Below are 23,137 nucleotides of genomic sequence, written 5' to 3' on the forward strand. Positions count from 1 at the left end.
TCTGGCCTAACTCCCATAAGAGCCTGAAGGCAGGCGGGGCAGGCACGGTGCTCCCAGCGCCAGCCTCCAGGGAGCACAGGGCCCCCCTTTCTTCTCCCAGCCCCTCCCCCCCTGCCAGGGGGGGCCTCTTCCTCTGCCTGCCCCTCGAGGCCTGGCCTCTGCTGGGGCTACCCGGTCAGATACAGGCGCTGCCATTGACACGACCTCCCCTGAACAAGCTCCTCAACCTGAAGTGGGGCTAATCGTCCCTCGTGTTAAAGCACTTAACAGGGTGCCTGGCGCACAGTAAGGGCTTAGCAAGCGTTAGCCTTTTAAGGAGCATTTGAATCTTCAAGGAGAAGAAAGCCCAGGACTGGCTACCCACGAAGCTGTGCTAGTTCAAACACTAAGGACATCGAGCACGTCTTGACACTCATGGGGCTGCAGGGTCCTCAGGGCTGCAGCCAAATGAAAGACCAGAGGCTGGAAAGGGTGAATGAGGAATAGACGAGCAAGATGAGGCATCGAATGACAGCCACCGACGTCACCGAGCAACGGCACCTGCCCTGCGTCCAGCGGTGTGGTCTCTGCAGCTTGTGTCAGCACTGGGAGAACTTGTCCCCGGAGGAAGTCCCTACAGCCAGGCCCGGACACGCCTGTCGGAAGAAAACCTGTCCCTGACAGGAAATAGATCAAGAGTGGGAAACAGCTGGATTCCCAGAGAGACCAAGTGGTTCGTGTGTGTCGCTTCACTCAGAGCTGTTGTCCCTGAACTCTCCAGCTGCTGGTCACCCGGTCTGTTCGTCGCTGGGCTTTCTAGCTCATTCTTCCTACAGTCCTTCCGCTGGGGTTCTGCCCGGCCTCGTTTCCAGGCGATGGGGTTCCATTTTGTGTCTCGGGGAGATTATTCTCGTCGTAATCCCGTGGCTGAACCAACCCCCAGGGGGGCCAACTCCTGGCCAAGCAAATTCTCTGTCCCTTTTTACCCTCTCTGTCCCATCCGTCCCTCCCCTCCCCTCCCCTCCTCTTGCTGTCTGGTATTTGAAGAACTAAGGATCCTTTCAATAGAGCAGCGACACAAACCTTGACCCCGTCCTCGCTGGCCTCCCAGAAGCAGTGCAGAACCATTCTTCCAGAGTTGTGGGGTCTAGTTGTTCCTTTGGCCGGAGCTGCTGCTACGCCGCTGAGGCCCAGCCTTCCCCATACTGGGCGGCTTTCCTGACTGGGGGGGCGGCAGCAGGATTGCCTTCGTTTGGTGCGCTGTGTTTTCCAGGTTTCTTCAGCGTGTTCCGTTTGCTCCTGTAAAGCTACGCTCCCTAGATGCTGTGTGTTCTCCCCGACCTCACGAGCAGGGAGAGCCCGTCCCCGAGTCTCAGTGAGTCTCCCCTGTAAGTGCTGTCTGTGAGCCTGCCTCCCCTTCGGGATTCTTCACTGCTGAGCCATCCGCCCAGACAGCGGGATGTGCCGAGGGCCTGGCATGTAATTAATAGGGGCCTCAGTGTTTAAAATCCAGCAGGTCGAATTTTAATGACAATTTCCATCCGTTCTGCTAACTTTGGGATTTTAAGCAAGCTTGTTTGTTTGTTTGTAACCTCCCTGAGCCTCAGTTTCCTCATCTATAAGCAGGAAGAATGAACACTTGTTCTCTAGAGTTATTTTGAGGGAAAGAGTAAAGCGCTTGGCATAGAGTAATTACTGTTAAAATAGCTCTTTCATTTCTTTTTCTTTCTTTTTTTGGGGGGGGTGGGGGGTCAGAACTTCAGGCGTGACCCGGAGGCTCCAGAGCACCTCTGTAGCTTAAGAAGCAGGTAGGCTGCAGGGACTCAGGACTGGTACCCCGCCAGCAGAAACCTAAGGGTCCAGGCTTCACTCTTCGGTAAAGAAGAAAAGCAGCTGGGGCCGGGCCAGGAGGGCAGGCTGTCGCTGTGGTGTGAGCGGAGGGGAGGCTCAGGTGGGGTCAGCTGGCCGTCTACCCGGGTGTTTGGCCTCCTTTGGTGGGAATAGTCACCCAGATACCATCTGAAAGCACGTGAATTCTAACTGCTTCGGAAACAAAACCCAGGCTACAGAGAAACTTTGGAAATGTAAAATGTAGCCTCCGTAAAAAGAAAGTGAACTCCGTGAAGAAAACCAATTGTGACAGGGGTAAAAAGGAAAAGCAGCTCCAAATGGGATCATGTTTTATTCAAAATTTGTGCTGCCAGCGGGCAAGGCCAGAACTTGGATGGCAAAGTGGGACAACCCAACCTCAAGACTCATCCACTCTGCCACGAAGTGCTTCTCGCTTCACCGAGCTCGGCTCCTGGAGAGCTCTAATGGCCCTTGATAGCAAACAGAGTTAAAAATTAACAGTCTGACAAAATTAAAAATGGATGACAGGCAACCACTGTGGACTTAATCTGACACAGGGTGTTACATGCTTGGGTGCCCTCGACCCGAGTGGCGTCTTGAGTGAATTTCCGGGATGTCTGAGCACGTTTCACCTGCCTGTTGGGAAGCAAGAGCCTGGTTTGTGCTTGGGACAGATGGGGAAAGAGTCTGAAAGCCCAAGAGAGAAAATTAACCCTGAAGGCTTATGTTTAATTAAGCCCAGCCTTGATTGCTCTTAGCGGGAGGTACTCACAGGCCTAGGACCTTGCCTTTGAGGTCTAGACCTCGTCGCTGCCTGGGCTCAGACCTCAGCACCGTCCCACCATTCAGACTGGGAGATCAGGCGGGGTCACGGGGTTGGGCTGGGGCGTGGCCTTCTCCCCCGGCTCTCCGGGTGGGTCAGATGGCAAACTTAAACCTTTGAACCGGTTCCTGTGAGCCTTGACATTTTGTCTAGGTGTTGGCGACTTGTTTAATTGCCCTAGGCAAGGAGTATGAGGTGCTAAACAAGTAGCGTAAAGAATGCTGATGGCATTTCGTGTCCTCCTTGTCTTAAGAAAGAGCGTGACGGGGCAGAGGGGACCGGTGGGTGCGGATGTCCCTTTAGAGGGCGATCTTCACGGGCCTCATTTCATGAAGCAGAGGAATTCCTGGAAAGTGTTCTTCCAGCTTGGGTGAGTGAATGCTTTATTAGAAATGGAGGATTGCTACTTGAAAGAACCCTATAATTGGTCCCATAAAGAGGGTCATCTCTTTTGTATTGCAATTACCACTCCAGTCTATGTGGCGAGTTTGGAGTTTCTTGGACCAGAGTGTGCTTCTGCCTTGGCAGCCTCTCCTCAGCCTGGCAGCCTGCAACGAAGTTTGCCGTGGGCCCTGACATGCTTTATTTGGTGATGCTGCGTAAGAGCGGATCCTTAGAGCTGGGAGTCAGTGGGGCAGAGTTGCTTATAATTAAACTGTGTGAGTGGCTGGCGGCCAATGGCTCAATGCCGGGAAGGCCCTGGCAGGGTATTCAGGGCTCCTTCTTGGGGACAGTGGTGGAAACCTGCCTAAGAATATCCATGCCTTAAAAAGGAGAGGAAGCTTCGTTCTGACTGTGGTGCTGGGAAATCTGCATTCAGGTACAGCACCTGCATTAGGAAAGGTAAGAAGATCTTCACTGCTCCCGATAGATTAGACATCCAGGGTACCAGCTGGTCTGGTGATCGTCTTCCAGCCCTGATTAGTTTTGTTAAGAGCTGGGAACTTGGATGCTGTGTCAGCGTGCCTCAGCCTCCTGGATCCACCATATGTCACCACTGGAAGGGGCCTTCCAGACCAGCGTTTCTCAATGCTTCTCTGTAATTCAAAAGATTCCGTGATCAGATAAACTTGAGAAACCCGGGATGAAATCAGGTCAAACAGGTTTGTGTAAACTTCTCAGAGCCTTTAATGTGCTAATGTGTATCTAGAATCTGCTGAGACTGTGCATTTTTCTCTCAAATGTACCTGACTGCAGAGCATCTCACTTCTTCTGGACACACTTTTGGAAACCTGTTCAAGCACAGTGTCTCTCAAACTGGAGCATACATATGCGTCATCATCTCCTGGAGGACTTGTTAAATGCAGGTGCTTGGGCCCTACCCCTGCCGTTTCTGCATCTCTGATATATGTCCCAGGTGATGCTGGGGGTCAAGGGACCACACTCTTGAGAACCACTGGTCTAGACTTGTCCCTTTATTCCACAGAGAAGAACATTGCTAAACCAAGGGGTATCTGTTAGTGGTAGTTGCCGTGAGTTGAGCCAGCTGCCTGGTAAGCACTTCTCATGACTCTTTCCAAAGGCATGTGGGACGATGGGAGTCATCACTACTCGGGGATAGTACAGTGCAGAGGATGACCCTTTCGGTACTTTACACTGTGCTCCCCACAAACCACTGTACGGGGGCCAGTGCCTCAGGCAGGGCTCCCACCCTGGAGCCCAGTCAGGGTTTCCTGTCCTTGGCAACACTACTGGGGACATGAAGTTTATGTATTTTAATCCTCTGGGCCTTAGTTTCCTCATCTACAAATGGAAGAGGATGGAAATGATCTCTGGGTTCCTTCTCCTCTCTCTAGCACTCCACTTTATCTTTGCTCTGAGTCATTTCTTTTTCTGGCGGCCCTCCTGTCTGTCACCAGTCTGTCCCCAGTCACAGGAGCTGGTACGAGGCTGAGGTGATGGAGACTTCCGTGTTACCCTTGCAGGGCCACTGCATTTGAGAGCAGCGTTCCTGCAGAAGTGTCATGGTGGCATCCCAGTGTGCGCCCTGGGTGGTGAATCGTGACAGTAATAACTGTCGGCGTTATGAAGCTCTGGGGGAAGGGTCCCAGCGTCTTCTGTGTTGCTTATTCATTTATATGTCACAGTTTCTGTGATGTGCTTCGCAGTCTCTGGCACAGAGTAAAGATCAGTGTTAGCTTGGATCGTAGGAATGATGTTAGAGGCTCCTGCAGGGATTTCTGAGGCCCCTGGAATTGCATACAAGGTTGTGAGCGTGCAGCTGTGTATGTGTGATTGAGCACACGTGCATTTTTCTGCAGACAGGACCGTTGCCTTACGAGGGTGGTCAGCTGCGTAGACTGCATCCCTGCTGGATTGTCCCTGGAGCTGGAGTCGGGGAATCATGGGTCTCCCCGGTGTTTGTGACGCATCTAAGTAGCCCCTAGGCACTGGGCAGGAGTGGCCGCGAGTGACCCGGGGCCAAAAACCACAGCAGAAGAGCAGCCTGAGTGGGTGTTAAGGAAGAACCGTGTTTTCCCAGACAGCGGTAATTAGCACAGAGCAGCTTGTTCCTCGGGGCTGGCTGCCTGAGATCGGGTTTTGCCCGGTGAGCTCTGCTGCTCTGTGCTCTGCGGGCCCAGGGACAGTGCTGATGAGAAGTGCGGGCTCGGCCACCTGCCTTCTGAGGAAGTGGCCTCACAGAGCCGACGCAGGCAGGCGCGGTGGTGTCCAGCCGTGGGGCACGAGAGGGATGGATCTCGGGGCCCGTCTGCTGCGTGGCCGCCACACCCTCCCTGAGCATCAGCCAGTGGGCCGACTTCACCTCTGCTCGGCCGAGCGCATCTTACCCTGGAGCCCGGGGCTCAGCTTCCGCCGGCCCGCGCGTCGCCCGCGGCCGGCCGGGGAGAGTGCGAGGCCGTGTGTGCGTGGAGAGGCTCGAGCGGGCGTGCAGGGCGGGAGGGGCTTCACCTGCATCGAAGCGAGGCTCCTGCCAGCCACTCTGCGGCTCTCCCCTCCTCGGGCAGCCCCTGTCCCGTGCCTCCTCCGTTGACCACCAACGCGTCTTGGCCTCCTTGGGCTCAGCGCTCCCGCCCCGCACCCGGCAGCACCCGGGCAGCACCAGCTGTCACCACCGCGCTCCCACGACCCCGGTGCGCACGGCCCCGCCCCCTCCAGTGTGCGCTTAGGTTCCACGTCCCCACCCCATCCTTTACCACCTGTCTCGGGAAGGCAGCTCCACCTCTGCCCTTTGCTTAGTGAGCAAGTGGATTCAGATGCCCAAAGCCGTAAGCCATGGGTAGGTATGAGTTTTTTCTTTGAGTCTCTTCCTCCCCTCCCTCCCTTCTGCCCTCTGCCCCTCCTCCCCTGTACTCTACCCTCCCTCTCCCTTCCCGGCCTCCTGCCTCCACACGTCCCCTCTTTCTTTCTCTCCCTCTGCCCTGCCTACCCTCCTAAGTTCCCCCCGTGACGTGTATTTAGCCTACCTGCATGCAGTGTTTTTGGTCCCCGTCCCCTTAATTGCTATGAGTGTTGAAAGGACTCTGGCTCTGTCTTAAATGAGCTTCAGTACCAGCTGGTGGCTCCGAAGGAATACAGCTCTGCCCTCTGCCAACGCGGGGGACCACTTTGGCTGGTAAACTGATTTCCAGTCATATCTGACGTGCTGCTCTGGCGGGTCTCTAAGGCACAGCCGGCCCAGCGGTTTCCCCGAAATGGAGTCCTGGTGTAGGCAGAAGCTGCACCCTGGTCCTATGAAGCCTCCTGAGTAAGTGAGGCCAGACACCTCTCCTCCCAGCTGGGACAGAGTGCCCCAGTGTGGCCCCTCACCCTGCAGTGACAGCCAGAGGGAAGTAGCCGCTCTGTGAAGGAGGCCCGTGGGGTCAAAGGGAACTCCGCGCACTTGTGCGTGTGGACCAGGGGGAGAGGCCAGGGGTGCTACGTGGGCTCTCCCGGGCCCATTCCTAGACAGCCCAGGTTTTGGAATCAAGTTAGAGCTGGTGGAGCCTGAGCCCTGGATTCTGACCCAGCCCCGAGCCCACTGGGCTCTGTGACCATGGTGGACATCATTCAGAAAACCCAGCCCTCAGCTGATTTCCCCACCTGTACAAGTCAGGTAAGATGAGGCGGAAGGTCTCCATCAATGCCTTAGGCCCCCTGCACCTCTGTGTCAGCCAGACTGCTGCTTCATCTGTTTATGCTTTGGAGATGTGAATAAGATGCCACATGAAAAAGGGGTTCTGCTGCAGATTTTATTTCATTAAACTACGGAAGTTGATTTGCCAGGGTAAAATTCCTCCCAGCATCACATTCCACTCTAGAAACGTTCTCACGTGAACCGGTTTGGGCCAGACCCAAGTAAAGAGCAGTCTTCCTCCTGCCATGCTTGGGAGTATGCCACCTCCCTGTGCTGGCAGCCTCCCCCTTCACTGTAATCTGCTCTCCCGCCACCACGCCCAGCGCTGCTTCCTGTGTTGCTCACAGGCCGGTGGGGAGGTCGTCCCTCTTCGGTGTAAACAGACGCAGCGGTAAACGGGCATCTCTCGCCTCTGTCCAAAGGCTTAGGGTCAAAACCGACGGTGCCAATAGATGGACATCTGTCAAAGCCATAGTGCGCTCGCCCTTTTGTTTGTTTTTTCACATTCTCCTCATTACAGGATGGGAACATCCTGCCAGTGCACAGAGCATCGCCATCCATTTGTGTTTGGGGCTGGCCTTTCATTTTGGAAACCTAATGGGGGAGGTGGGGCTCAGCAGAGTGAGCAGACAGACACCCCGCAGGGCCAAGAGGCCAGGACCCTTTCTAAAAGAATAGGAGCAGAATCTCAAAAGGCTTCCTGGCCAGACCACTGGCGTGGATGGTGTCGGGAAGCATCCCTTCCTTATCAAAGCTGATATGTGTTGCCACAGGCTACTCAGAAAGCCATTAGGCAGCCTGGCCCCCAGCCCAGGTGCTGCTGAGTGAGCATGGAAAAGGGGGCTCGCTGGGCCAGATTTCAGCCCAGCAGTGGCTGTTAGCGGAGAAGGAAGCTGGGAGCGGGGCAGCTGCTGGACCCCGGCTGCTCCGTGAGAGCTTGGTCCTGTGGAGGATTCCTCAGGATGCGGCTCCAATGCTTTCCAGCCCCTGGGGGGAGAGCTGCCCGGGGGCAAGGATGAGTGGGCGCTGCCTGGGGACAGGAAAGGGGGCAGCAGCCCAGCAGGACGCCCTGTGAGGAGTGTGGATGTACGGGCGGGCAGGGGGAGCCCTGGTTCACACCTTCTCCCCTTGTGTCTTTCCAGATGCGCTGGCTCCCTCCCTCCGAGGCTACTTCTCAGGGCTGGAAGTCCCGTCAGTTCTGCTGAATCCCATGTAAGTACTTGGTTTCAATGAGAACTGTGTCCAGTGCCTGGATGAGCCCAGGCCAGAGCAGACGTTTGATAACTGGGTGGCTGTCATCCTGCCTCAGCGCCTACTCCTGGGCTTGTCCGTGCTCGTTAACAGTCACCCGGCAAACTCCTTGTGGCCCAGAGAGTTCCGGGGTTTACTTTGCACAGGCAAGTTGCCCTGTTGACCTGAAGTCTCAGTTAGTGGCTCATGTCACCTTCGTTTCAATTACCAGGGGAACCGCTGAGTGCAGATTTCAGTTACTGAAGTTCTTAGCACCGTAAAAGGTCAGCGCTTCCAGGGGGCTCCGGTCCTAGGTCAGAAGGAAGGGCCTCACCAAACAGAAGGATTAGTGTTGGGTGTCAGAGTACCAGAAATCCCACACAGGAGCGTCGGAGGGGCCAGTCAACCCACACCCCGACCAGTGAGGATTCTTTCTCTGGCCCTGGCAATAAGTAAGTCAAAGGATGACACTTTTGTGCTTTAAGACATCAACTTCAATAAGTTAGGATTGTACCTTTTCTTCCCCTGAGCTGACATATTTCTGAGTGTGGTCAAAGAGCACTTGGCCTCGGGTGTAACCGTGGACAGAGACTTACACGCTTCTAAGGTCAGAGTTAAAAAGATTTTTTACCAAACAATTCTCAGAGCCTTTATAACAATATGAGCATCGTGAATCTTGAAGATTAGGAAACTCGAGGATGCAGTGTTTCTCAAACTTATTTGAGACCAGGAAACCCTTTTCTCGCACCATCTTAGGAGACTAATGTTTTACATAGCACACGCCTTGGGAAACCGTGCCCTCACCTCTTATCCAGAACCTACACCAGGGGCACCCATACGTATAACCCTTGGACCAGGAGTCACCTCTTGACACTTGTCACTAATATGTGATTATAGGGGGAACACCAGGATTCTTTCCTTAAAGCGACTTGTATTTGTCCCTTATTCTGAAATTGTTCTTCTGCGTGTGTTAAAGTACCCTTTTAAAATGAAATGGTAATGTTAGTGACAGTGTGTTTCCAATGTCCTTTCTTAGAAAGGTGAAGTCAGCCGTCCATGCTAGACACCTAAAATGTTCTTTACAATGTTTTACTATTGTGTGAAATCTTAGTTTGCTATTTAAGGGTGACTTTTTTCTCCCTGAAAATATAAATTTTAAGCTTTTGAGGTATATTCTGGAGTCCCTTTAAGTCCAGAATTTCCTGAATCCATGCTTCATATCCATGTGCCCATAATTAATTTTTAAATTTAATTTATATATCCCCGGCCATTGTTTCTCTGTTCCGAAAAGCCTTAGGCATTTGTTGTGTGGGAACCTTCTCCGTTACTGGATGACACTGGTCTAGCGCTGTCGTGTTATACAGCTCCAGAAGGCACTGTTCCCAGGTACCTCTCTGTGACAGTGTTTATCTCTTAATTTTCGGAGGCTGGTAGGTATTCACCTAGAGGCGTCTAGGATAAGAAAACCAGAAATTCTGAAGCTCATGAGAGAGTTCATGGGGTGAAATGTAGATCTGGCAGTTTTTGCAGAAGCTGATAGTTGAGGAAATGAATGAAATCGGAGGTGAGGTCGGTGGGACAGAACCTGGAGGCTCTCCTGGATGCAAGGGGTCCGCTTGTTGAGAGTGAAGAGTGACCAGGGACAGGGGCGGCACGGCGCCCGGGGAGGGCAGTGTTGAGCTGCCTGGTCTGCAGCGTCAAATGCTGTAGGAAAGCTGAGTAAGATTTTGGCAGTTCCAGTTGGCAAAAGATGGTGGTGGCATAGGGCCCAAGGAGAGAGAAGGCAGGATTGGTAAGCAGTCGAAGAGATCTAGCTCCATTCCCCAGAGATCTAGAGGCGGCGTGGCTACCAGAGAAGGGCCAGCAGTTGCTCCCCACTGCCCTGGAAGTATGGCTTCTGAAACACTGTAGGATCTGCATAAAGATGTAATGTCTCCGGTGGGTGCATCATTGTTCTGAGATAAACTTGGGCCATGGGCCAGGCTCCTTCCTTGGGGTCTGAAGGGAGTGGGGGAGAGGAGGTAGTTCGGGAGGAGGATAGATCACTGAACTCATTGCACTGCACTTGGGGTTGGGACTCCCATCCTGCCTGAAGTTAGACCAGCTCAGTATGGCTCCATTACCCAGGCTCCTTCTCGTCTCTTGGATCAAGTCCTTTCCAAGACAGCTAATAATCCAGGCTGTGTAATCTTAAGGAGACGTGAGTGAGAACTGAAAACAGTGGTGCTGATGAAATAACCAACATTTTAGAGCAAGATGAGTCTCCAGAAAAGGGCAAAAGTGCCACCAGTGGAACCACTGGCCCACATGGCCTTCCTGCACTCACTGGAAGGGGCTTTCTTCCCCCCTGGAAAGACAGCACCGGAATGGGGGCAGGAGTGACATCTGGTATCAGACATAAGGACCTGTACGCAGACCGGCGTCACTTCTGATGTGTGGAACGTCAGGGCTGCCTCCTCCTGGATCCTGAACATTCCAGGCCTGTTCTCCCGGAGGTCCTTCAGGGATTTTTAATTGACCCAGTCTGAGCGCTTATTTCTAAAGGGAAATCAGTGACTAGACTAGAAAAGTAAATAAGCTCTTTATTCTTTAAACATGTGTTATTTATCTACTATATGGTAGATATAAAAATGTGTGAGGGCTTCCCTGGTGGCGCAGTGGTTGAGAGTCCGCCTGCCGATGAGGGGACACGGGTTCGTGCCCCGGTCCGGGAGGATCCCACGTGCTGCGGAGCGGCTGGGCCCGTGAGCCATGGCCGCTGAGCCTGCATGTCCGGAGCCTGTGCTCCGCAACGGGAGAGGCCACAGCAGTGAGAGGCCTGCATACTGCAAAAAAAAAAAAAAAAAATGTGTGAAACGAGACCTGTGCCCCTGAAGAGCTTCAGTTCTAAGGGGCAAGAGCCATGGACACAAGTTTTAAAGAGAAAGGAGAATTATTGCCCAGGATGCTCCAAAGAGAGGAGCGCTCCAAAGGAGGTGGGTGTGTGTGCGGACCGCCATCAGCGGCGTAAGTAAGGCCATCAGAATGGTGGTCGTCAGAGGGGTGGGTGTTACGTTTTAATTTGTTCAACATCTTGCTTGACAGACGGTGTTCAGTCTGGTTACAGCGTGTGCACATCACTACAGAGTTTTGCTAATGGGTCAGCCATGTGGCCGAGAACCCCAGGAAACACAGTAATGATTGGCAGTGATCAATTTCCCAGATGGGTTGAGGATAGAAAAGCATGAGCAGCTCTGTAGTCACTCCTTACAAGGAATAAGGGTTATGCAGTCTTCCTGGTTGGGTATCCAAATGTAGTTAAATAAATCAGAAAAAAGAGGGGAGAAAGAATTAGAGTTGGAGTGGACGTGGGAGGGTGTTCTTAAAGAACTCATGAAATTTCCCTGGCCGGGGACCGAGACCACAGCATAGAAATTATAAGCATGTGTAGTCACGGCCTCACCGAACTAAAGGAGAACATGGCAAGGGATAAGAATTTGAACCTGTTTGTTCCTTTTGTTTAGTTTTGGGGAGGAATGGCCTAGTCTGTCTTTGGCTGTGAGCACAAGCGCCTTGGGGATACAGCCACGATCCGGAGAGCCCCAGCTGCTGGATGTCCAGGCAGCACTTAGAGCTTAGCAGGGTAGGAAGGGCAGTCTTCATGGAAGCCCAGACAGCTGCTGTGGCTTCAGGCACTCACCCCCTGCCTTCTGCCTAGAAGAGGCCCCAGGGTCCTTCCCTTGTCTTCTATGAACTAAGGTCTTTCAGTCACACGTAAGGCCATTGACACAATACATATTCAGTGACCATCTGCGGGATATAAGGTACTGTTCTGGGCGTTGCAGATACTACAGTGGACAGAAGCAGACAAAACCCTTGACTTGGTGGAGGTGACATTCTGTAACAGGGAGAAGAGTAATAAAATACTAAAGTAAACAGTAGGTCGGGTGGTGAGAAGGGCTAATGGAAAAATGCCAATCAAGGAAAGACGGCGACTGTGAGGGGTCAGCAGGTGCTTCCCTGCACACGGGAGCAGAGATGAAATCTCTCCCAGATTTATATGGGGTTCTTTTTTCAGAACAGACCTCACTTTACTCAAGCTTAGAGGGCAGTTTAACTTCTCTGTTCCTCTTCTCCCCTCCCTTTTGCTTCATCCAAGTGAACAGGCTTGGGCTGGGTGGGGCTTGAAGGCAGCGCTGGCAGAAGGTGCCCGGCGGCCCGAGTGGATGAGCCCTTCCCTGAGAGGGGTCTCCACGTGCCCTGGTTCTGATTCCCTCACCCTGAGCCCCGGGGTCTGTTTTGCTTCCTGTGTGAGTCAGAAAGTAGGGACGGGCCTGAGAACCTGCCTCCTGCCAGGTACTGGGGTGGTGGCGTCCCTTCTGGCTTTCTGCTAACCACCTCCTAGCACCTGTCGAGCCATGTGCCAACCAGGACTCTTGTGACAGCCAGCGCAGTCAGCTGTGGCTCCCCCTTCACCCGTGGTCTATTCTGTGAGTCTGGCTGGGACACGGAGGCCCCCGAGCACGTGCACCAGGGAGCTGCCTGCCCGGCCCCTGGAGGAAGGTCACAGATCGCGGCCGCATGTTAAGATCAGGACACTGAGCCTCGGCGTTTCAGCAGTCGCAGGGCAAGGCCACCTGCAGGAGCCGACCGTCCACTGCCATCAGCTCTCTGAGTGGCTGAGAGCTTCAGAAAGCCGGCGTGCTCTACATAGAGGTGAACGCGTTGGGACTCCCCTCTGGTGTTTTGTGTTCTTTGGGGAGTCCGCTCCCGGGGTCTCTGCAAAGCAGACTCTGGCCCACGTGTTCTCTCTGCCCACCCGCTGAGCCCGGCGTGCGGACAAGTGTTGTTGATACAGTAACTGCAAAGAGCGGCTTGCTGATAAAACCCTGGTCTCCCAGAACCCGGGCCCAGAAGCCAGGGTCCCAGGACTCCTAAACCACCAGTCCTCAGTCCTCCCAACTAGCTTCAGCCCAGAGGCTGAGAGGAATCTGGTCATCAATGTGATTTCCTAAACGACAGCCATCCTAAAAAGGCAGCCTTGGTCTGGCCGCCCCAGGAGGCACCCTGGGTCTGCAGGCACACCCTCCCTCCCTCCTTGCCTGTGCCCGGCAAGTGTGGACACGGCCGGGGAAACTTGGGTCAGATGATAGGTTTTGTTTCCAGGGGTGAACATTTATTTTTCTGTCCTCAACCCAACTTCTACCAGGAGACTAGAATCACATCTACTCATCTTTCAATGTTTTTATAGTGAAATTCTGGGGAAAACTTTTTTTTTTTCCTGACTCTGAGAAGAGAGATGCCCTGGGAAGGCGATCTTTCCTTCAGCCTGCCGCATCACCCCAGAGGCCGTCTGAGCGCAGGGCATGGTCTCCCTGCAGCATCCCGGGGCAGCTTTCCACAGCACATCGTGCGCTCCTGTCCACAAAGCCCTGTGCGCCAGAAGCAGGTTCTCTGTCCTGGGAAGGAGAGCAGCGCTGAAGACTTGAGGAACGTTAGCGGGGAATCGGGCACCGGTGTCCACGTGCTGGGCGAAGGCCTTCCTTCCTCAGCACCAGGAATTCTTGATGAAACCAGCCAGCGCGGAGGCAGCCATGCCTGCAGGAAGAATATTAAAAATGTGTTCCTCGCGAAGTGTCTGCCTCTTCCTGCCTCAGAATTCTCAGACACTGGGAATAGCAGGGTATGTTCCCAAGTGTTAGCTTTTGGGTTTTGTTTCCTAGTAGGTGCCCGGAGCAAAGTCGAGTTCATTGGTGCACGTGACAGCGCAGGGTTCTCCTGGAGGGTTGCTTCTGTGGCCTTGGGCTGACCAGAGTTGTCCCTGGGGTCTGGGGCGGCCCCTGGAGTTGGTTAGGTTTCGGGCTGCTCTCGGGGGCCCTCAGATCCCGTGCCTTTCCTCTGTCTAGTCCTGGGGGACGTGTGTGCAGAGGCCCTGCCTGTCTGCCCCCGGGGGGCTTATGCCCTGGTGCTCCTAAAGGGGCAGCTTTTCTCCAGGTGCCCTCCCCACTGGGCTTGCTGCAGGGAGTCCCTGGGAGCCCCCCTCTGCTGCCGGGCACCCCGGCCCCCGAGAGCCGCCTCCCGCTGGCTGCGCCACGTCCCAGTGAGAGCGCTTCGTGGCACTCCCAGGTGGAGCTTGTCCTCAAGCTCAGCAGTGGGGGCCTTTGGTGCTGGTGCCTTTGCCTTGCAGCTCTTTACCCTCGGAACAGGCCCGGGGAAGCCGGCAGCCGGGGTTGCTGTCACCGCGGGTGTTAACGGCTCATCTCTTTCTCCACCCCAGGTTCCAGGTGTGTGATGGTGGCTGCAATCTGTCTTGTGGGTATTAACGCAATCTTCAAGTGGCTCCTGTTCTCGAGCTGTTCTACAAAACTGGAGCGCGCTGGTGAGTTCCAGACTCAGAGACTGAACGGTTCCTCCCAAGAAGCAGCGTGTCCCGGGCAGGGCACGACCGCGTGGAGTGGTGTAGTCGGGGCCATCCCACCAGCATCCCCGGTGGGTGGGGCCCCTCCAGGGGCTGCGGTGGGCGCTCGGGACCGGCGTGCGCTCGTCTCCTCCAGCTGCCGTCTGCTGAGGGAAAGGCGTCCCGGGGTAGCAGGTGAGCTCTGCGGGCTCTCAGAGCGCGTCACCCAGTGCTTGGTCCTCACAGCCTTGCTGGGTGAGGCTGTCAACACCTCCTCCAGCAGTATCCGGGCATGAGGTATTCCATCAAAGGGAACATATATATGAATGAAGTTTTTCCCTTGAAGCCCTAAGGCTTTTTTTTTTTTAATTAACCATTTTGGTGGAAATCTTCAGATGTAGTATGTATATTCCTTTTGATCTATTAATCCAGTTATACTGAATATAGTGCAGCCCTTTCTTGATGACTTGGAGACATTCTGAGCCTCTCAAGAAACAGGGCAATTGCCCTTGGGCATGACTGAACTATAATGGAGTCTAAGTGGACTCCTAAACTGCGCGGCTTTTCTAGTGGTGAAGATTTGGGTGATTTGTCCGTCTTCTCCGTCACTACCAGCTGTCACTGCTCGGTTCTTTCACTGCGGGCAGTAAGCGTTGTCTCAGAACAGTCGTGCAGCAGGGTTCCAGGAGGCGACCTGCCTGCTGGGCACCACACGTGGGGCTTCCAGTCTCTTTGGAAAGCTTGACCTAGAACAGCAGGAATGCCAGGGGCAGGCCAGCAGCAATTATGTCCCAGCCCAAATAAGGTGGCAGATTTCATCCCTGTGAGGGGCCTATAAAGAAAGGATGAGTCATAAAGAGAACAGGATTCCTGCTAAGGGCAGAGAACCAGGCAGCTGGGCCTAGGAGGTCATTACCACATTCGGGGCATAAGTCATCTCGTGCTCAGAAGCCCGCCTCTCAGTGCCCCCCCGAGGCGCGTGTAGTGGGCGCGTGCAGCCTGCCCACCCTGCCTGGTTGGGGAGCCGGCATCAGGCACTTGGGGTCTTTTTTCCCACTGACGTCTGTTTCTCACACTAACGAAACTGACCGACAGGTAGAGTTTTCCACGTCACACAGGGCAGCCAAGAGATGTCCCACTAGTTCTACAGCCTTCTGATCCATCAGGTTTTCCTCTTCTCGTGGTCCTTAACAGAAGTGTCCACGGTATTCTTATGGATAATACCACTCAGTAAAACTGTTTAAAAAGGCAAGATCTTGCTTTGCTTTCTCTCTCCTCTGGGGAAATTTAAGGACCAATGAGCAGCCACCCATACAATTTTTTTAGAAGCAGGTTTAGAGTAGGGATTTTTTATTATTATTTATTTTTAGTGTAGTAAATCAGCCCATATCTCAGTAATTCGGGCACAAGCAGATGAGCCCCGTCAGGAAGCAGCAGCAGCTGGAGCGTGTGGTGACTCTCTGCAGACAGTGGAAGGGCCTGGTGACAGTGGGGAGGAGAACCGGCTCGGTCCTGGGTGGCCCGCGTGGACGGGGTCTTCAGCACTAGCCGTGTTCACAGTGGGGCTTACCAGCCCCAGGCCACCCATCGGTTACAAGAGTGTGGAGGAGGCTTTCCCCTCCCCAGCTCTGAAGTCAGCCAGCACTGCAGAGATAGGCCTGGCCTGTGAGGAGGGAGGATCTCTGGCCCCGAGGGCGGGCCTCCTGAGGGTGAGGGCTGGCGTCCACCCAGGGCCACAGTGGGGGCGGCCAGCGTGAGCTCGTGTCCGTGGCCAGTGGTGCGCCGGTGCAGGGCATGCATCTTTAGAATAGGGAGGAGTTTCTAACCACAGATGACTGTTCCCTGGAGACTCTATAGACTGTGAAGCTTTTAAAATGTTAGTCTTTGTGTTACAAATTAGTACTAGCATTTGATTTTTCAAAAGTCAAGCTGACAGGTATAAAATGAAAACTAAACCACTCTTATTAAAAACCTTAGTCATATGATGTTGGGATTTGGATGGAAGGGAATATTTCTTACCTTATAGTAAAAATGAATAAATGTTAGAAAAACTCTTGGGGAAAAAATCATTAGTAAATAGGCCAAGTATAGATACAAATGGATTGGGGGGAAACAGAAAGAGGATTTTCTTCTTGCTGGGAGAAAACACTCACAAGGCGCTTGGATCAACACACTCTAACTTACCAACCTACCAAGCTGCCTCGGGGAAGAGCAGCCTCTCCCGTGGGTCTCGGCGTTGGCCACCCCTAACCCCACCAGGGCAGCCGGCACCATGACCCATACCCATCGGCAGCTGTCCCCAAGCGCTGAGGGACACACAGTGATCTCCATCGAGGACAGCTGAAATGAACTGGTTTAGAATTGTGTAATATTCCTTAAGACACAGGGAGACACTCCATTGCCTTCAAATAGAGACAGTGGTGACCTGCTTCAGACAAGATTTTATACACATTTTCTTCCCTTGTTTATCCCATCACATGCATGTCATAGTTGACCCCCTTTCCGGAAAGGTTCTGTGAGGAGAGTCTGCTCTGTAAACAGAGCCTGACTCTCTCCCACCCCCCATGGTGCTCTGTGTTCCCGGATGTCTTTGCTTTCTGTTTAAAATGTCCTTGTTAATACATTCCAAGGTTTGAACTCCGTTCCTAGCTAAACCCCTTTCCTTGTTTACAGGGATTGAAATAGCCACATTCTGACCTTCTATTCAGTCTGGAACATCTATGGCAATGCGGACGCATTCTTTTCCCATGTGAGAACTGCATTTACCCAACACAGTTATGGAAAAGCGGAAAAGCTCAGGAAACTATCGACTCTCACCCCTTTCTTTGTTTCTTCCCTCCCTGTTCTTTTTCACTTCAAAAGATCCGACTTTCTACGCAGCCTTAGATTAACCAGCCCCGTCCATCTTTCTTCCTGCTCAGGGGCCCAGGAAGGGGACAGAGGACCCTTAAGTCGGGTGTGTTGCTTATCGCCTCAGAAAGCTGGGGCGCCTTCCCAGTCCCCGCATCAGCTTTCTGTAGAGGCCCTGTCAGGGCCGGTGTGCAGAGCCCCACGTGGGCCCCAGGCACAGTCTCCTGGCTCTCAGCCTAGCCTGGGCATGATCAAGGCTGGGGGCCATGTCCCATTAATAGCCCATCGTTCCCGTTTCATTTGTCCTAGAGTCCAGGTGTCTGCATTTTTGCTACATGCAAGCGACTATGTCTGGAGTAGAGGATGGTGGAGACGGTCTCAGGGAGGGAAGTAATCCTTGTGAAAGCCAAGTAAGTGGCCTGGACCGTGAGAGCTCCAGCCAGGAGATGAGAAAGCCCTGCAGCCTGAAGGGATCAGGAAAGGCTGGAGGAAGTGGTGCTTAAACTGAGTTTTGACAGATAGTAGGGTTTGTGTATGCGGAAATACACTAACAGAAGCGGGGCACGTAAGAATGACTGTGTGGTCTTGTGGAAAATGGATTTTGATCAAGGTTTTGAGGGTCTTGGAGAGGCAGCGGAGATCTGAGCCAGGTAGCGGGAGGTGCTTTAGGAATTGTCACCTTACTGCCCAAAGCGAAATGCATGGTCTAGTGGAAACACGTACCGGGAGGGGCGAACCAAGCCGGCGATGGCGGTGTCAGAGTGTCAGAGAGTGCAGGGCGTGTCTGGGACGCATCCGTGTGAAGGCCAAGTGGTGAGTCTCGGTAGAGACGCGTTGCCTTTGAGGTCATGGCAGAAACGCCCAGGGCAGAGCTGATGGGAATGGGGAGAACTGCCCGGGAGCTGGCAACGTGCACTTGCCTGAAGGTGGCCTTTGAGCTCCGGAGAAGCAAGCAGACCTAGACCAGGCAGGCCCTGCCTCACCGAGCCAGGGGCTGTAAGAGCTTTGTCCTTCCTAAACTAGTGGGCGGCCCTCTCCAAGCCCATGCTCTGTGAGACGCCCCTCAGGTTCCCAGAGCCTACGGGCTGCCCGCTGCTGTCCCCTGTGAGTTGTTCCGAAGTGGGAACTGCTGTTCCTTGGCCCTGGTTTCCTGGAATCGACGACATCCACGGCTTGGGTTGCTGGCATGGGGTCAAGTTTGGAATGACGTGGGACTTGTCATTCCAGGCCTGACAAGCCAAGACTGAGGAGGAAGGAAGCTGGCCTCGTCTCCGGGTCCCCAAAGCTGGTTTCCCTCCTCCGTGGACGGACAGAGACTGGCAGGTGGGGGAGGCCCCTTTGGCAGCCAGAGGGCCGCAGATCAGACGCTCGTGGGGACCGAGGCTCGTGAGTTCATTAGAGGACGTCAGCTGCTACAGCACCAAGGCCCAGGCCCGGCCCTGTGACCCCCCATAACCCTGGGCACGTGCATTCCTGCCACCCACCCGGGCCTGCTTCAGGCCATGCACACCTGGGCTGGATCGGGGGTCCTGGTGCCCCACCCCCTGCTGGGTAGAAATCAGGCAGGAGAAGAGATGTAGCTTTCACGAGGGGGGGGTCCTTCTGCTGGCCCTGCTGAGTGTCACAGTACGTGTGACCTGCACCAAAGATGGGGAGTGAAGGGTCCTGGCCTGCTTCGATTCCTCCGGCATTGAGTGAGTCTGGGGGGCTGATCCCCACTACTGTGCTGGGCACCAGGGGAAGCAAAGGAATTTTCCTAAAGGAGGTGATCACCTCCTGCTGGACAAATCCTGTACCAGAGAACTCGGAGAAACTGCAGGGAGGACACGGGGACCTGGCTCCCAGAGCTCGAGTTGGGAACATTTCTAAACCGAAGGGGACACTCGTTATTCTTTCTATAATCGTAACTAAATGATAGGCGAGGACTAATTTAATAGTTACAACAAGCTGAAGAGACAGGTAAGTGTTAACCGAACTTCAGAGAAGAGGTTCTGGATGTCCAGATCCCTACTCTTGAGAGCAGTGTCCTACCTTCTCCCCGTGGAGTTTTCCAGGAGCCACAGGTTTGTGGTTATTGTATTTGGTCTTCTGACTTGTGGCTCATTAGTTTTACCCATTTGTACTGTCAACCAAAAACTAGGCTCTGACAAGATATACTGGGACATAGTTTAGATCCAGCTGGCACTGGACGGATCTGGGTAGGAGAGGAGTGTTCATTAAGATCATCCAATTAGCTGTGTCTGAAAGAGTTTAACTCAGGGCAGGACAGGGGCTGTTAACAGCAAGGACGGCTTCCTCCCACATACAAAATTCTAGTAGTATATGCTGATTACTTCTACGTATACCTTTCCGGCAATCACAGATTTATGTGAGTCTGACCTGTTGGTAAGATGGCAAGAAAACAAGGGACTGGGGAGTTGGAGAGATGAAAGTAAAATGAGCGACAGAATAAGAGTAGAGCACCTACAATAGAGCCTTCACGTAAGTGAGTAAATCCAGACACAAAGGAGCTGAGAAGTGTTTACGAAACTCCTGGGACCAGGGCGGGGGTCTGCCAGGGACGAAGTCTAGATGATTGTCCAAAGGTCCTTTATTCTGCCACGAAGCAAAACAAATATGAATGTTTCCTTGCAGGGGAGGGAGGGCTTGAAAAGATTCTAGTAAGAGAAAGATAAACAGAAATTAAATACCCACTGCCCGTGTTTGTAAAGCCAGACCACTGAGCGTCTGGCTTGTGAGTGGTCTTCATCTGGAGGGTCAGTGAGGATACTCCGTGTTTACAGAAAGGTGTACACATGCGCCGTTGTGGGGAATCACCAGGAGTCTCTGAGCCGTGGCTTCTATACACTGGTGTCCCGAAACAGCCCCGTGGCTCAGAGGAAGACCACGCGCTTGTGAGACCCACTGCCCTTACATGCTTTCTTTCTGTTTCAGGCTGGAACCCGCCCAGTTTTGGTCCCTTCAAGACTCTGCCACAGCCTCTATCACACATCTGTTTTTCTCGAAGAAAAAAATACAATAAAAATGTTTTACTCTTTTACACTGTATAATTTGTAAGAAACCGTGTTATTTGTGAACGCATGGTCTGCCATTTCTGTACAGTTTGGAGATATTTTCGAATGAAACATAAAAGATGTCAACGATAAAATCAAGAGAGTGAGTATTTTTATACCAAACATTTTAAGTATGACAGGATGGATGATCTTACACTGGGCTGGATCACAGATTTTGTGCTTGACTTTTGAATGCTTGTAATTTAAAATATCTATTTTTTTCCTCTAAAAGAAGCTGCATGTTTAAGGCATGTTTTTAAATATTATCAAAATTTCCAGAATCATATGGTGAATGTATAGAAATCTGTTTCCCTGGCCTGAGTCCACGAGTAACGCAGCGTTAGATGTTAGAACTGCTAGTGCAGTACTCGGGGCTTACTTCCAGGTCTAGTAGGACACCCTGCAAGACAATCAAAGGCCTCCAGGAGCTTCTATCCTAACGGCGGCAGGTTCCCAGCGGGGCAAAGCAGCCTTTCCTTGGAGCACATTCCTCACTTAGAAGAGCCCGGCAGCTCCCGAGGTAACTATACAAACTGTGGGCCGAGTGTTGGGTTTTGCCGTTTTCTTATGTTTTTCTTCTACCAGCACGCTCCTGTGTGTGCCCAGCTGACACGCGACTCCCCCGGTGAACGTGCTGAGTCTAAGGGGAAGCCTTGGCTTGGGAGGCCAGCCTGGGCCCAGGAGGCAGCCACCTTTGCCCGGCCCACCTGGCTGCAATGGGCAGCTCCCATCTCCCAAGTGATTTTGCAAAACATGGGTTGAACTGAGCTGGTGTTCCTGAGCCTTGGCAGCAGCAGGCCAGACACACCACTTAAAACATGATCTTGAATCCCATGTGCTCACCGTGACACTACCTGGCGTCTGGAATGAGTACTCATCAGTTTGCTTCAAGACTCCGTCAAAGCCGGTCAGTCTAGCGTGGTAAGCCGACACTTCCAGAGTCTGTGGCAGCTCACTCTCCCCCTTGTTGGAGAAGAGCCGGCTGTAAAAATACATTGACCTAAGAATTTTTAACTGCTGATATAGCTAAACATGACCACAAGCTTTCTTACTGATCTGCTCACGCTGTGCTGAAGATTTCGATGTTTTAATGACTATAGTATATATACATGGTTGGTGTCAGGTTTTCTAGTTTCATTATTTTCCATCAGAAGTAAAGAGATCAACACACTTTTAGAAGCTCATCACAAAAAAAACGAAAGGAGCCGGGGGTGAGGGGCACTCACCCTCACAATAAATGACAGGAAGGAACGTCCCTGCCACACCCAAGCCCTGCTTAGGCCTTCATCGCCTCCTGGTTCGTGGTGACAGTTCTGTACTCTTGTTTCTAAGGAAAACAGCAACTTCCACCCAGTCTATTATGCTTTTATAAACTGTTTAAAGGTACTTTTCTATTGTCATTTTTAAGAATAAAGTGCTAATTCCAGCTGTCACACCACTGCTTGCCATATTCCTTTTTGTAAGAGCAACCCAGTGCATCCACACTGCAGACCAGGGAGCGTTTTTGCTCCCATTTTCAGGTCTGGACAGAGCTAAGCACTGGCCCTCGAGCCCAGGACAGAGGGGCTAAGGGAAGAAAGGGGCAGGGATGGGAGAGTCTGGACAGCCCATGCCAGGGCTCTACTGGGGGCACCTGCTAACTGACGGACGCAGCGGCCGTGACCAGAGCCTCCCGACCCACAGGAGGGTCGCCAGGGAGAGTCACACACCTTTCTTGATGCCTTTTACTGCACTCAGCAGACCCCACATCCTCCTCAGGCTACAAAGCTTGAGCTCAGGCCTATCTGAAATCTGTATTTGTGGTTTTCTACGGACCTAGAGTAAGAAATATATTCTATTGAGAAGCCAGGCCTTGATAGCCAAGACCATAAAGTGCTTTATATAAATATATTCTCACCAACTCCTCTTCCCCCAAAAGGGGGAGGGGGCCATAGCACTCAATTCCAACTAATGGCAACCAACCACCACGAGCAGCTATTCGTCTTGCTGGGCACTGACGTTATTGGTTCTGTGGTTTGGATCTCACGTTCCTTTTACAGAGAAGACTAGCCACCAAAAGTGGGTGAAGGCAGAAAAGGACCACACGGCTCAGCGCCCTGCCCAGGCTCTGCAGGCCACATCTGCCATGGCTCCGGGATCATGGCTCTGGGACAGGCTTGATGATGCGCTTTGCCTTCCGCCCATCTGGGACCTCCCAACTCCAAGGCACCAGAGACGAGCCAGACAGCCTAGGAATTGAGGGTGCCTCCCACGGAAGGGCTGAACACAGTCACTGCCATAGGTTTTTGCACAAAGGGCCTTGGGGTGGATGAGTGAGTGCCTGGGTCACCACTGCTGTGCAAGTAACAAGTCTGGACAGGACCTACCTGTCTAGCATGAGCTCCAGACACAACCCCACTTGAACACTTGACCACCAGCTTCATTTTGTGTCACCCCACGGAGCACAAACACTGGAACTGGGAATTCGCGATAAGAAAAGGGCAGGTCTGTCTGTTCCCTCTTACTTCTGCGCATAATGTCCCAGTCTGTAGACTCCAGCAAGATGATAACTAAGCCATCCGTTGTTACCAAGTAAACCCTCCACTGGGAGGGGAGATGTGCTGCTTAGAACACAGGACTAATGTCATAAAACTGGCATTAAGTACTAAAATTAAGTACTATGCCTTCTACCTCTATAACAAAATTACAAATTAAAGGAATCTAGAAAAGAACCTTAAAACTTGCAAAATGAAAGTTACAGTATAATCATAAAGGCTTCAAATTCCCAGTACCTGAATACATGTCCAAACCTACTTTCATAGGAGAGGAAGCATGGCTGGACACCCCAAGAACTCTTGCTGTCTGTGTCACGGTGACATATAGGAATCAACTAGTTATTTCTGAGTGCTTTGGGCAAGGCA

The 23,137-nt window shown here is 52.8% G+C and overlaps 1 protein-coding gene across 1 annotated transcript in view; it reads left to right on the forward strand.

The window, feature by feature from the left end:
- The window catches only part of RBPMS (RNA binding protein, mRNA processing factor), a 185,323-nt gene extending 163,664 nt beyond the window's left edge, over nucleotides 1–21,659 (forward strand). The window contains exons 7-9 of the mRNA XM_030832542.3: nucleotides 7,871–7,940; nucleotides 14,215–14,316; nucleotides 20,119–21,659. Of these exons, the coding sequence (XP_030688402.1) occupies nucleotides 7,871–7,933 (63 nt within the window). The 3' untranslated portion in view covers nucleotides 7,934–7,940; nucleotides 14,215–14,316; nucleotides 20,119–21,659. The remainder of the gene's footprint in view (nucleotides 1–7,870; nucleotides 7,941–14,214; nucleotides 14,317–20,118) is intronic.
- Nucleotides 21,660–23,137: the final 1,478 nt, after the last annotated feature.

Source organism: Globicephala melas, chromosome 21 (genome assembly GCF_963455315.2).
Source record: "Globicephala melas chromosome 21, mGloMel1.2, whole genome shotgun sequence".
Classification (NCBI taxonomy): Eukaryota; Metazoa; Chordata; class Mammalia; order Artiodactyla; family Delphinidae; genus Globicephala; species Globicephala melas.